Genomic DNA, 13,706 nt, shown 5'->3' on the forward strand with positions numbered 1-13,706 from the left:
AGGGCTGTCGCCCATGACCAGCTGACAATGGTGTTCCCTGTTGTCCGTAATAACAGATTGTACCATGAGGGCTTCATAAGGGGTGCCCAATGGTTCTTCCTGACCCAGCTCCTTTGGATCCCAAGCCGAGTCTACACAATGGGCTGCTGCTGGTGGGCGGTACCCAGGTTGAGACCAATTTGACCTGGTGTTGTCATTCATGGGGCAATTCTGCTTGAAGTGACCCAGCTGTTTGCACCGGAAGCAGCATTGTTCGTTGCCCTCCTGGCGATGATAGCGAGGGCTAGATGTCACCGGTCTGTTAGGAGGTTGGTATCTAGCGGTTGGTGGGTGTGAGGGCACCGTTTGTGGTGGAGGTTGTTCCTGTGGTGTGACCTGGTTCGTCTTGCGAGTATCTGCATATTCATCCGCCAACTTCGCGGCCTCTGGTAGAGTCATGGGCCTGCGATCTCTCACCCAATCTTTGACGTCCGTCTGGATGTGATTGTAAAATTGCTCCAGGAGCATTAGTTGCAAAATGTCCTCTGCGGTGGTGGCCTGGCTGCTGTTAACCCAGTTAGAGGCCGACAGGGACAATTGGCATGCCCATTCCGCATAAGAGTCTTTCGTGGTTTTGCGTGAGTCCCTGAACTTCTGTCGGTGGGACTCTGGGGTTACTGCATAACGAGCCAGGAGCACTTCTTTAACCCGGGCGTAGCTATGAATATCCTGATCTGGCACGGTCCGGAAAGCATCAGAAGCTTTGCCTGACAGTTTGCCTGACAATATTGCAACCCAGTCTCCTCTAGCTATTCGGTGCAGGTTACATTGTCGCTCAAAATCCGCCAGGAAGTTATCAATCTCACAGTCCTTTTCATCAAAAGCTTTAAAAGCGCTAAACGGAATCTTCCTTGCGTCTGCTGTGCTGTACTCACTGTTTGGAGAATGTGCGGCTGCTTGTTGGACTGCTGCCAGTTTTAACTGTAGTTCTGCGTCCCTTATTTGTTTATCCTTCTGTAGTTCTGCGTCCCTTATTTGTTTATCCTCCTGTAGCTCTGCGTCTCTTATTTGTTTATCCTTCTGTAGTTCTGCGTCCCTTATTTGTTTAGCCTTCTGTAGCTCCGCGTCTCTTATTTCTTTAGCCTCCTTCGCTAACAGGTCCATCACTTTCAGTACCACATCTGGCGTTGGGTTCGGGCCGAACCACGCTAGCTTCTCTCTCATTAGCTTGTTGGCTGGCGATTCCTCCTCCTGAATCACTGGTGTCTCCATCTCTTGTACTGCTGGCGTTGCTGCAATCCCGTCCTCCTGGTCTAGCTCCATTGATTCTGCTATGATGACCCGCTTGGTTTTGTTGCTAGCAATCCTTCCACGAACTTCCAGTAGTTCTTCCAGTGTCTGCTTGGAATCCGGGTGTGAAGGGGAATAGAAGGGAAAAATCCCACTGCTACCAACCAATTGTGACGGTTTCGGTATGATATCCCCGTCAACGTTCCCTTCTTCCCATAACGAAAATCACCCCAATATTCCACGAGGAGGGATATCCCTGGAATCGCCCAGAAAGCCACACATGAGACCAGCTTACTGCTTGACAACACAGACTTTAATGTTATCACACACACAGCTTATATGTCATTTCCAAAACTGTTACAATGACAAATCTCCGCCCCCCTCACACTGGGGCTTCCATACAGATGAGTAGGTAGACACGACGGGGCCGATGCTGAAAACACATTTTCTTTAGACAATGACATCAATGACGCTGAGCACTAGCTGTACTGAATACATCAACCAGACCGCTCGACCCCGCATATAGAGAGATAATTACCACAATGAAGCAATCAGAATAATTAACACAAGCCACTTAAACCCAGCTCTCCTTCACACAACACAATAGATCAATTAACCTTTAGAAATAGTGAGGGGACATTAGCACATCAATAACCTGGCTAGCAGGGAGCAGTAAACTGAGACATATAGGCAAATGTATCACAGACGCCTTCTCCCATAGAACAACGAGAAAATAGAGAACATGTTCTCTATTTTCTCGACGAGTTCCTCGGCGGCTCCATCGGGCCAAAAGTGTACAGACGACAGAGTTTCTCGGCAGAATCCGGGTTTGACCGAGTTTCTCGGTGAATTCTGCCGAGAAACTCTGTCGTGTGTACGAGGCCTAAGGGGTAAAAAGTACCCTTACTCATTCAGAAAAAAAGTAAATAGTAAATAAACACACCCATAACTATGTCTGATTAACAGAAAGTGACTAGGCTGTTCACTTTGCAAGGGAATTTGCACCTTGCAAGGTAACCTTCCCTTAGCTTAGTTCACGTGGTAAACATTCACTTTGCAAAGAATACCCATTCAGGTGCTAGAAAAATAAAAAATAAGTATATTTGCTTTCACATTATTGGATGATGGAAGTTAGCACAGCTTCACCTCATTTGCTAAGCTAAGGGTAAATTCCTTTGCAAAGTGAAAAGTCTATTTGCTTTTAGTAAATCAACCTTTACTATCTTTCTATACTTGAATAGGAAAAGTGTAGTCCCCACCAAGAATTTCCACAAGACTAAAGTGAGTGCCCACATTCCTCTCAAAGTTGTCCTCACGTTTGGAGAAGTAATATTTATATCTTCTTTACATAATTTCTAAGTGATAACTGTCAAACTGAACCCACTTGAAATGTCAATGGTGTTACCATTGACCAATATTTATTTTGAAATACAGATGCAAATCTACTATGTAAATCTGGCCTCCCTCGTCTGAATATAATTTCCACCTTGGAGTCTTACTTTCTATCTCCTAGTCTTTTGTACAACACACCATCATGGGTCTTTTACTAACATGGACTTGTCTCCTAATGTTTGTACCAGGTACGCACATTCATGTAGCCATTTTTATAATGTATATCTTCATTTATTGATTTATGTTACTTTATGATTTTTTAAATGTGAAATCCAGTCAAACTGACACACAGGTATTTTTTCTTTTTCAGGCATCCGGTCTGATCCCATGCTCACACAGACAGACTCACAGTTGTTAAGAAAGCCAAATGAGTCTTTCAAGTTAACTTGCAAAGGATCTGGGTTTGATTTCAGTCAGCATGGAATAAACTGGATACGTCAGGCACCCGGGAAAGGTCTTGAATGGATAGGAACGATTTGGTATGATGCCAGTAGAACAGAGTATGCCAAATCTTTAGAAGGACGCATAGAAATAACAAGGAACAACAAGGAGAGTGTGTGTTTTTTGGAACTGAAGAAGCTGGTTACTGCAGATACAGCCACATATTTTTGTGCTAGAGCACACTGGCAGAACTAGTGCAGTTGTCGTACAATATCTGTATAGTATCACTGTGATGATCAGAGAGAAACCAGGAAGCAGATGCTTCTATGGATGAGTACTTTCATTCAAACTCACTGAAATGTATTTGTTAAAAAGACCAAAGGTGTTTGTTTTGTAAAGTGAATGGTCACTTAGCTTGGTAAATAATGTGAAGCAGTGTTCACTTTAACCACTTCCATACCAGGTACTTACGCAGCTTCCCGCCCAAGCCAATTTTCAGCTTTCAGCACTGTCGCACATTGAATGGCAATTGCGCGGTCATGCTACACTGTACCCAAACAAAATTGGCGTCCTTTTTTCCCCACAAATAGAGCTTTCTTTTGGTGGTATTTGATCACCTCTGCGATTTTTTTTTTGCGCAACAACTAAAAAAAGGCTGAAAATTTGGAAAAAAAAATACGTTTTTATTTTTTTATGTTAATTTTTTTGTAAATAAGTTTTCTCTTTCAATTACGGGCATTGATATGGCGGCACTAATGGGCACCGATGAGATGGCACTGATGGACATCGATGAGGTAGTACTGACGGGCACAGATGAGGTGGCACTGATTGGCGGCGCTGGTATGCGACACTGATGGGCACACATAGGCGGCACTGATGGGCACACATAGGCGGCACTGATGGGCACACATAGGCGGCACTGATGGGCACACATAGGCGGCACTGATGGGCACACATAGGCGGCACTGATGGGCACACATAGGCGGCACTGATGGGCACTCATAGGCGGCACAGATGGGCACTCATGGGCGGCACTGATGGATACTTATGGATGGCACAGATGGGCACTGCTAGGTGGGCACTGGGCATGGATGGGCACTGTGGGGTGGCACTGATGGACACTGGGGTGGCGCTGATGGACACTGGGGTGGCGCTGATGGACACTGGGGTGGCAGCACTGATTGTTGCCAGTCAGTGCCCATTTGTGGGCACTGACTGGCATCTTTTTTCTTTATGCTTTTTTTTTATTTATTTTTTAGACTTTTTTTTTTTTTTGGCTTTTTTTTTTTTTTTTGCCCACCCTGGTGCTCCAGGGTGGGCATCCCTGGTGGTCCAGTGTGGCGATCCGAGGGGGGGCTGCGCTGATAAACAATCAGCGCGAACCCCCCCTGTCGGGAGAGCCGCCGATCGGCTATCCTCTACTCGCGTCTTTCAGACGCGAGTGAGGAAGAGCCATCAACGGCTCTTCCTGTTTACATCGTGATCAGCCGTGGTTGGACACGGCTGATCACGTGGTAAAGAGTCTCCGCCGGATCTTTACCGAGATCGGAGATGCAGGGTGTCAGACTGACACCCCGCATCACCGATCGCCGCGATGCGCGCCCCCACGGGCGCGCGCGGCATGAAATCCTGCAGGACGTTCTAGAACGTCCTGTCAGGATTTCATAACCACTTCCCGGACGTAAATCGGCCATGGGCCGGGCGGGAAGTGGTTAAATGCCTATTCATGTGCACAGGTTATTTTTGCTTGCATGTGATTGGTTGAAATAAACAGGACACAATACCACCTTATCCATTAAGTTAAATCTGAGCTCTGGACTACATAAACACTGTCTAGAGTCATGTTTGTTTATTCTTAAATCTTAATGTGCTTTTTGTATTTCTTCCAGATCTGTGTGGTAATCTAGTGTGAATATGTGTTTCTTTGTGCAAGAGCTTCCTGTAACAAAGACCGGTTACTGCTGTTCTCTCTCCTGGTGCAGGGTGACTGGTCTTGTCTCCACCCCCTCCTGAAGTTTCCCCAGGCCGCTTGTAGGGCAGGGGTAGGCAACCTCGTTCCTGCAGCAGTTTTGAAAGTCCCATGAGACTTTTCGAGACCCTAACAATCACAGGCATGACTCCTAGAGGCAGAGGCATGATGGGATTTGTAGTTTCACCACAGCTGCAGGGCTAAGGTTGCCTACCCCTGTTGTAGGGGCTGAAAGTGCTTGGCCCCTTCCACAGCTTTTCTTCTTTGCACAGTGATGATGTCACTGCTAATTCAATTCTACTACCACCTGATGTTGAAACATGTGTGGGCACAAAGGGAGCTTACTACCCGGTCTCAGAGATACCGTCAGGAAGGATGCAACTTATACGAGCTGTTCCGACATGTGTATGCAGAGGTAAGCTGGCGAGATATTGTGGGATGTCAAGAGGGTGGAAAGGTGTTAATGTTTTAGGTAGGCAAGCTGTTAAAGAGGTTGTCTCCCTGAGTTACTTCCGGGTATTGCGGGCTCCGGCACTGTGTTTGTCTGGAGCAGTGGTTCTCAACCCTCTAGTGCCGTGACCCCTTGATAAAATTTTCCAAGTTGTGGGGACCCCTCACAGTAAAATTATTTTCTTAGCGTGGGTTGTCAGCACCCTAGGCAAGACAAGTAATTTGCACCCCCAAACCCACAGACATTTTGCAATTCCTTCCACTCATACAGTATTAAAACCCCTACGGTACATTTTAGGATGTACAACTCTTTCTCTTTGTTCTCCTTTCTTCCTCTTTTATCCCTCTTTATTTCTTTTCTTTTTTTTCCCCCATCCCTCTCCAGCCGTTTTCATGTTCTTTTTCTCCCTTTTTCTTTCTTTAATCCCGCTCTTTTCCTCTATATTCCATGTATTCTCTATTTTTATTACTTCTCTTGCTCCTTGGTGGGGGGGGGGGGAGGGGGGGATGAGTGGCAATGCTGATCAGTCAAAAAGGCTGGGAGAGCGGTGTGGGCTTCAGGAACAGCCCAGGATGTGGGGACCCCTGGCAAATCATCATTTGACCCCCGAGGGGGTCCCGACCCCCAGGTTGAGAACCACTGGTCTGGAGCCACCGGTTTTGGCACGGCAGTTGAAGCGATGGCGCAAATAAACCTGACATGATTATCATTTTAAGAACAAAAACATTGAGGCCCAGATTCACGCAGGGAGCGCGTATTTGTGAGTGGGCATAACATATCCTATTTACGCTACGCCTCCGCAACTTTGACAGGCATGTGCTGTATTCACAATGCAAAGTTGCGGCGGCGTAGCGTAAATAGGCCAGCGTAAGCCCGCCTAATTCAAATATGGAACATGTGGGCGTGTTTTATGTTAATTTCTTGTGACTCCGCGTAAATGACGCTTTTTACGAACGGTGCATGCGCCGTCCGTGAAAGTATCCCAGTGCGCATGCTCCAAATTAATCCTCAAAAAGCCAATGCTTTCGACGTGAATGTAAATGACGTACAGCCCTATTCGCGAACGACTTACGCAAACGACGTAGTTGACGGAAAATTTGACGATGGCCCGACGTCCATACTTAAGATTGGCTGCGCCTCATATAGCAGGGGTAACTTTACACCGGAAAAAGCCTAACGTAAACGGCGTATCTGTACTGCGACGTCCGGGCGTACGTTCGTGAATTGGCGTATTCTAGCTGATTTACATATTCTAGGCGTAAATCAGCGTACACGCCCCTAGCGGCCAGCGTAAATATGCAGTTAAGATACGACGGCGTAGGTGACTTACGCTGGTCGTATCTTAGCAAAATGCTGGCGTATCTGATTCTTTGAATCAGGCGCCAAGATACGACGCCTCAGACACAGAGATACGACGGCGTATCTGGAGATACGCCGTCATATCTCCTACGTAAATCTGGGCCTGAAGGTTTAATATCACTTTATGTCAAAGACATTTTATCCCTGGACAATGTATAGGATCATGTACAGTAGGTGAACGCGATATTGTGTCAATCTCGCTCTCTTTCTCGGCGAGATTGACCACCTACGAGTCCCTTCGCGGGAGCCAGCGCCGAGCTGGCTTGCCGCGATGGAGACAGAGCCGTCATAGAAGCGACGGGAGATCCGACTTGGATTCCCGCCAATTCTACACGTGTGCGGCGTTTGTTATGAATCCTGAGGGGGAAGTCCCCGCCGTATTTTAAATAAAAATCCGGCATGGGTTCCCCCCTCAGGAGCATACCGGGCCCTTAGGTCTGTTATGGGTTGTAAGGAGAGCCCCCCTACGCCGAAAGAAACGGCGTAGGGGGTCCCCCTACAATCCATACCAGACCCGTATCCAAAGCACGCTACCCGGCCAGGAAGGGAGTGGGGACGAGCAAGCACCCCCCCCTCCTGAGCCGTACCAGGCTGCATGCCCTCAACATGGGGGGGTTGGGTGCTCTGGGGCAGGGGGCGCACTGCGGCCCCCCCACCTCAGAGCACCCTGTCCCCATGTTGATGAGGACAGGGCCCCTTCCCGACAACCCTGGCCGTTGGTTGTCGGGGTATGCGGGCGGGAGGCTTATCGGAATCTGGGAGCCCCCTTTAATAAGGGGGCCCCCAGATACCGGCCCCCCACCCTAAGTGAATGGATATGGGTTACATCGTACCCCTAACCATTCACCTGTAGGAAAAATGTCAAAGTTAATAAACACACCACACAAGGGTTTTTAAAATAATTTATTTTTCTGCTCCGGAGGCTCCCCCTTTCTTCTTTATTAGCTCTGTTTACCAGGGGGGGCTTCTTCTTTGACGTTTTCGGGTGGGTGGGGGCCGCCGTCTGGTTCTCTTCCACCGCCGGGGGGGGGGGCGCTTTTAAAAAAGCCCCCACCCCCCGGCGTCTTCGGCGGGGGGGCTTCTTCTTCCGCTATCCCGACGGGTCTTCTCCGCTATCCGGGGGGTCTTCTCAACTCTCCGGGGGTCTCCTTCTATGTTCGCCGCTCTCCGCTGTTGACTCGGCGCACCCCGGTTCTTCCTCTAGCTGTCCGGTGCCTTCTTCCGTGCTGTACGTCTTCTTCTCCTTCCGTGCTGTGAGTTCTTCTTCCGTGCTGCGACGTCATGTTCTTCACTTCTCTCCTTCTCCCGATGTTGACACGTCGCCTTTCCTCGCTGCAATGACAAGTGCGTGGCTTGCATCGGATTTATATAGACCTCACAATCCCATCATGCTCTGGTACCTACCCATGTGATAACTACCCACGTGGGTAGGTATCACATGGGTAGGTACCAGAGCATGATGGGATTGTGAGGCCTATATAGGTCCGATGCAAGCCACGCATCCATCATTTCAGCGAGAAGAGCCGGCGTGTCAACATCGGGAGAAGGAGAGAAGTGAAGAACATGACGTCACAGCACGGAAGAAGAACTCACAGCACGGAAGGAGAAGAAGACGTACAGCACGGAAGAAGGCACCGGACAGCTAGAGGAAGAACCGGGGTGCGCCGAGTCAACAGCGGAGAGCGGCGAACATAGAAGGAGACCCCCGGAGAGTTGAGAAGACCCCCCGGATAGCGGAGAAGACCCGTCGGGATAGCGGAAGAAGAAGCCCCCCCCGCCGAAGACGCCGGAGGAAACCCTGGGGGTGGGGGCTTTTTTAAAAGCGACCCCCCCCCCGGCGGTGGAAGAGAACCAGACGGCGGCCCCCACCCACCCGAAGACGTCAAAGAAGAAGCCCCCCCTGGTAAACAGAGCTAATAAAGAAGACAGGGGAGCCTCCGGAGCAGAAAAATAAATTATTTTAAAAACCATTGTGTGGTGTGTTTATTAACTTTAACATTTTTCCTACAGGTGAATGGTTAGGGGTACGATGTACCCCATATCCATTCACTTAGGGTGGGGGGCCGGTATCTGGGGGCCCCCTTATTAAAGGGGGCTCCCAGATTTCGATAAGCCTCCCGCCCGCATACCCCGACAACCAACGGCCAGGGTTGTCGGGAAGGGGCCCTGTCCTCATCAACATGGGGACAGGGTGCTCTGAGGTGGGGGGGCCGCAGTGCGCCCCCCTGCCCCAGAGCACCCAACCCCCCCATGTTGAGGGCATGCAGCCTGGTACGGCTCAGGAGGGGGGGGGGGGGCGCTCGCTCGTCCCCACTCCCTTCCTGGCCGGCCGGGTAGCGTGCTTTGGATACGGGTCTGGTATGGATTGTAGGGGGACCCCCTACGCCGTTTTTTTCGGCGTAGGGGGGCTCTCCTCCTTACAACCCATAACAGACCTAAGGGCCCGGTATGCTCCTGAGGGGGGAACCCATGCCGGATTTTTATTTAAAATCCGGCGGGGACTTCCCCCTCAGGATTCATAACAAACGCCGCACACGTGTAGAATTGGCGGGAATCCAAGTCGGATCTCCCGTCGCTTCTATGACGCGCTTGCTGGGATGTGCTGTCACTATTCCAGTGAGTGTGAGATGTCGGCGAGATCTCGGCACCATGTCGCCGAGAATCAGCGCGATGCTGTCGTGCTAAAAACACAATATCACAAACACCTACTGTATATGCATTATTGTGATACTTAAAATAGGAACATTTTATGTTTTAATAATATGATTATTTAGAAGTAAGCTGGGAAAATATAATATGAGATTTATCCCAGTATCTTTTTAGGAGAAATAATTATTACCCCAAAATGGATCGCTGGATAAATATCGGCAATTGCAATTTTTTTATGTTAAACACTACAGTATTTGAGCAACAATTTTTTTAATGCAATTTAAAAACGATATGTATATATATATATATATATATATATATATATATGTATATATATTTAAAAGATGATGTTACGCAGAGTAAATAGATACCCAACATGTCTTGCTTTAAAATTGCGCACGCTTGTGGAATAGCGCCAAACTACGTTACCTACTGTAAAGATCTCCATAGGCGAGGATTTAAAAATGTTTACAGGTTACCAGTTTAGAGTTACAGAGAAGGTCTGGAGCTATACGGTTTGCTCTTGCTATAAGGTTTGCAGCAATACCTCATATGTGTGTTGCAAACACTGTTTACATATCAATACTAGGGTTAGGGGTTAGGATCAGGGGTTAATATTAGAGTTAGGGGTCAAATATAAGATTAGGGGTCAATATTACGGTTAGGAGTTAATATTAGGGGTTAGGATTAGGGGTTAACATTAGGGTCAGGGGTTAGGATTAGGTATTAATATTAAGGCTAGGGGTTTATATTATAATTGGGGGTTAAGATTAAGGTTCAATATTAGGGTAAGGGGTTAGGATTAGGGATATGGGGTTAATGTTAGGAGTTAGAGATTAATATTAAGGTTAGGACTAGGAGTCAATATTAGGGTTAGGGGTTGGGATTAGGGATATGGGGAAAATGTTAGGGATAAATATTAAGGTTAGGGGTAAATATTAGGATTAGGATAGTAGGTTAATATTAGGGTTAGGGGTCAGGATAAGGGTTATGGGTTAATATTAGGATTAGGGGTAAATATTAGGGTAAGGATTTGGGGTTAATATTAGGGTTTGGGGGTTAAAGTGTTACTAAACCCAGGACCCTGAATTCACTATATCTTTTTCCCACAGTACACAAAACATGTTAATGCAATTATTTTAGTAAATATAAATTGCTAAATATATCAGGTAGTGCAGCGCTGAACTCAAACAAATTTTAAAGTGACAGTGCAAAAATTTAAATGACAGTGCAAAAACTATGGAGAAAGGGAGTTGACCCTGATACAATAAGGTTATATCCAACTAATAATATTCATATAAATATGAAAAAAATTGCATAATTTCATATATTCAATAATGTAAACATTTCATAAAATGTCCAAGCAATAATTTCATATGAAATCCAAATACTGATTCAATAGAGCAATCGCTTCAAAGAAAGTCCAAATGCTTATCCAAGTCCATGTATGAACCACCGTGATGACTATTTCCAAACAGTCAGGTGCAAATGGTGCCATACCACCACAATGCACTCACCAGAGCCAAAGATCTAATGCGCCTGTTACACAAAGCTTTAGTTTTGACACAGATCTCATATGTCAATCAGATGTAGATGGGCAACATGTCCAAAATGGAGAAGAGCTCACCACAAGAAGCCCAGACTTGGTATAATAGTGTAGTATTTTTTTAAGTTAGGTAAAAACCTAATAATCCATGTGTGGATTTTTTCCACATATTCCATGAATATTATTAGTTGGATATAAGCGTATTGCATCAGAGTTAACTCCCTTTCTCCATAATTTTTGCACTTAGAAATTCAGTTGGAGTTCAGCGCTGCACTACCTTATATATTGGGGGTTATTTACGGAAAGCAAATTTACAGAAAGTGCACTTGGAAGTGCAGTCATTGTAGATCTGAGGGGGACATGCAAGGAAAATAAAAAACAGCATTTTAGCTTGCACATGATTGGATGATAAAATCAGCAGAGCTTCCCCTTATTTCATATCTACCCCTCAGATCTACAGAGATCTACAGTGATTGCACTTTCAAGTGTACTTGCAGTGCACTTGTAGTGCAAAGTGGATTTGCCTTTCGTAAATAATCCCCATTGTGGTACAAGATTGGTTGTGTTTTTGTGCCAGCAGCTTCCAATCCTTCAGCACTCGCTTTTCTTGATTTGTTTAGAATAAGCTGCTAAATACCTTTTTTCATCAGCCGTATATAGCAGTCTTATGACTTCTATGAGTGTCTGGTTAAAGCTTGTAGGAGGAGTTTTCATTCTCCTCTGATCATCTTATGAGGCTGCAGGTCCCCTGACCCTCTGTCTGGACAGTGCTGATTGTCCTTGTGCTGATCACATGCACCCTCCCAAGAAAAACGCTAGCATTACACACCAAACTGAGCATGTGCAGAGTGACTTCAAGGCTCTCTACTATCAGGAGATTGATTGGGGACAGTAAAGGAATGGGAGGATCAGAGAAAGCAGGATCAAACAGCCTTTTTTCACAATGCAGAGGATTAACCCCTTAGGTTACACAGTAAGTATACCGAGCATGCTTTACTGCATATAATTTGTAAAAAAAAACATCTCTGCTATTCTGAAGCTTTCCTCCAACCACTTTGCATATTATTTTATATATACTGTGATTCTGTACTTGCCAAATATGCTGCAAAAATCTCCCTCCACCGAGTCTGGCTGCAGCCATTGTAACTGTGGCAGCTGAAGCTGCTGCTTGTTCACTTCCTGGATTTACACAGACACACAGAGGCACACCTCCAGGCCTGCAGCTCTCATTGGCCCTCTCATGACTCCCTTTCTGGCAAACTCTCATGAGAGTGAGAGAGAGATGCACATGATGTCATAAGTTTAGGCTAGAAAGAGGAAGTGGGCTGTATAAGGTATTTACTGGCAGAAAAAAATAAAATGTTTTACTATCCAAAGTTAAAACAACAAGGGCAGAAGATTTAATAGATGGAAAGATGAAAAATTATTGAATGTCCACTTTAAAAACATCAAATCTTCCTCTAGATAACGAAAAAGAAAAAGAAGAGTGTTTTAACGGTAAACAACTGTCCAAACTGTCCGGTCCCGGCCCCTTGCCACATGGTCAGCTGTCAGCCAATGACAGCTGATCACGTGATGTAAACAAAAGCCTGTAAGCGTTTTTCTTTCTCCTCACGCTGACAGCGCAAGGAGAAAAAAAGCCGATCACCGGCTTATGTGTAAGGGACATTGGTCACGAAGAGGAAGGAGGAAATTCTGCCTCCTCTGTGCCATCAGTACCTCCTGCCAGTGCCATCTGCAATTTCCACCTGCAAGTGCCCACCAGTGCCACCTATCAATGCCCATGAGGGCCACCTATCAATGTCCACAAGTGCCACCTATCAATGCTTACAAGTGGTGCAAATCAGTGCCACCTAGCAATGCTTCTTATCAGTGCCCATTACTGCCACTCATCAGTGCCCATCACTGCCACCTATCAATGCCACTTCTCAGCGCCCACCAGTGACACCTATTAATGCCCTTCAGTGCCCCCCATCAGTGCCACCTCTCAGTGCCGCCTTATCGGTGCCCACCAGTGCAGCCCATCGGTGCCTATCAGTGCAGCCCATAAGTGCAGTCCATCAGTGCAGCCTCATCAGCGTACATCAATGAAGGAGAAAAATTACCAGTTTGCAAAATGTTATAATAAAATATAACAATATATATATATATTTTTTTTAATTCGATATTTATTTATTTATTAACAAAAAATAAAAACCACAAAGGTTATCAAATACCAACAACAGAAAGCTCTATTCGTGGGGGAAAAAAATTATAAACATTTCATTTGGGTACAGTGTAGCATAACCGCGCAATTGACATTCAAAGTGCATCAGCGCTGAAAGCTGAAAATTGGTCTAAGGATGAGGGGGGTTTAAGTGCCCAGTAAGCAAGTGGTTAAAAGTTGCAATGTGGCTGTCTTAGGAAAATGACACACACTGTGGCATGCCAATACAGATTTTTTACCATTGACTATTTTATTTTATTAAATTGATTCATTTACATTCTTCCAGGTATAAAATCAAAGACTAAAAGCTGCATTTACTGTAATCCTTAAACATTCCACAATCATAGTTTTTTCATTGTACATATACTTATATGAAGTGAAGGGGCGGGAAGTTATGTGCGGTAAAATACAAATGAAGTAAAATGCAAATGAGCTGCCATTTCTTATTTGTAGCCATCACATCACATATACAGGTTCAGTTTAA

The 13,706-nt window shown here is 46.0% G+C and overlaps 1 gene segment (V, D, J or C); it reads left to right on the plus strand.

Annotated features, from left to right (window-relative positions):
- Positions 1-2,783: 2,783 nt before the first annotated feature.
- LOC120924908 lies at positions 2,784-3,328 on the plus strand. The segment is given in 2 exon segments: positions 2,784-2,849; positions 2,972-3,328. Coding segments are annotated over 2 exon segments (372 nt in total).
- The last annotated feature ends 10,378 nt before the right edge of the window (positions 3,329-13,706 follow it).

The sequence above is a fragment of the Rana temporaria genome, chromosome 1, assembly GCF_905171775.1.
Source record: "Rana temporaria chromosome 1, aRanTem1.1, whole genome shotgun sequence".
Lineage (NCBI taxonomy): Eukaryota > Metazoa > Chordata > Amphibia > Anura > Ranidae > Rana > Rana temporaria.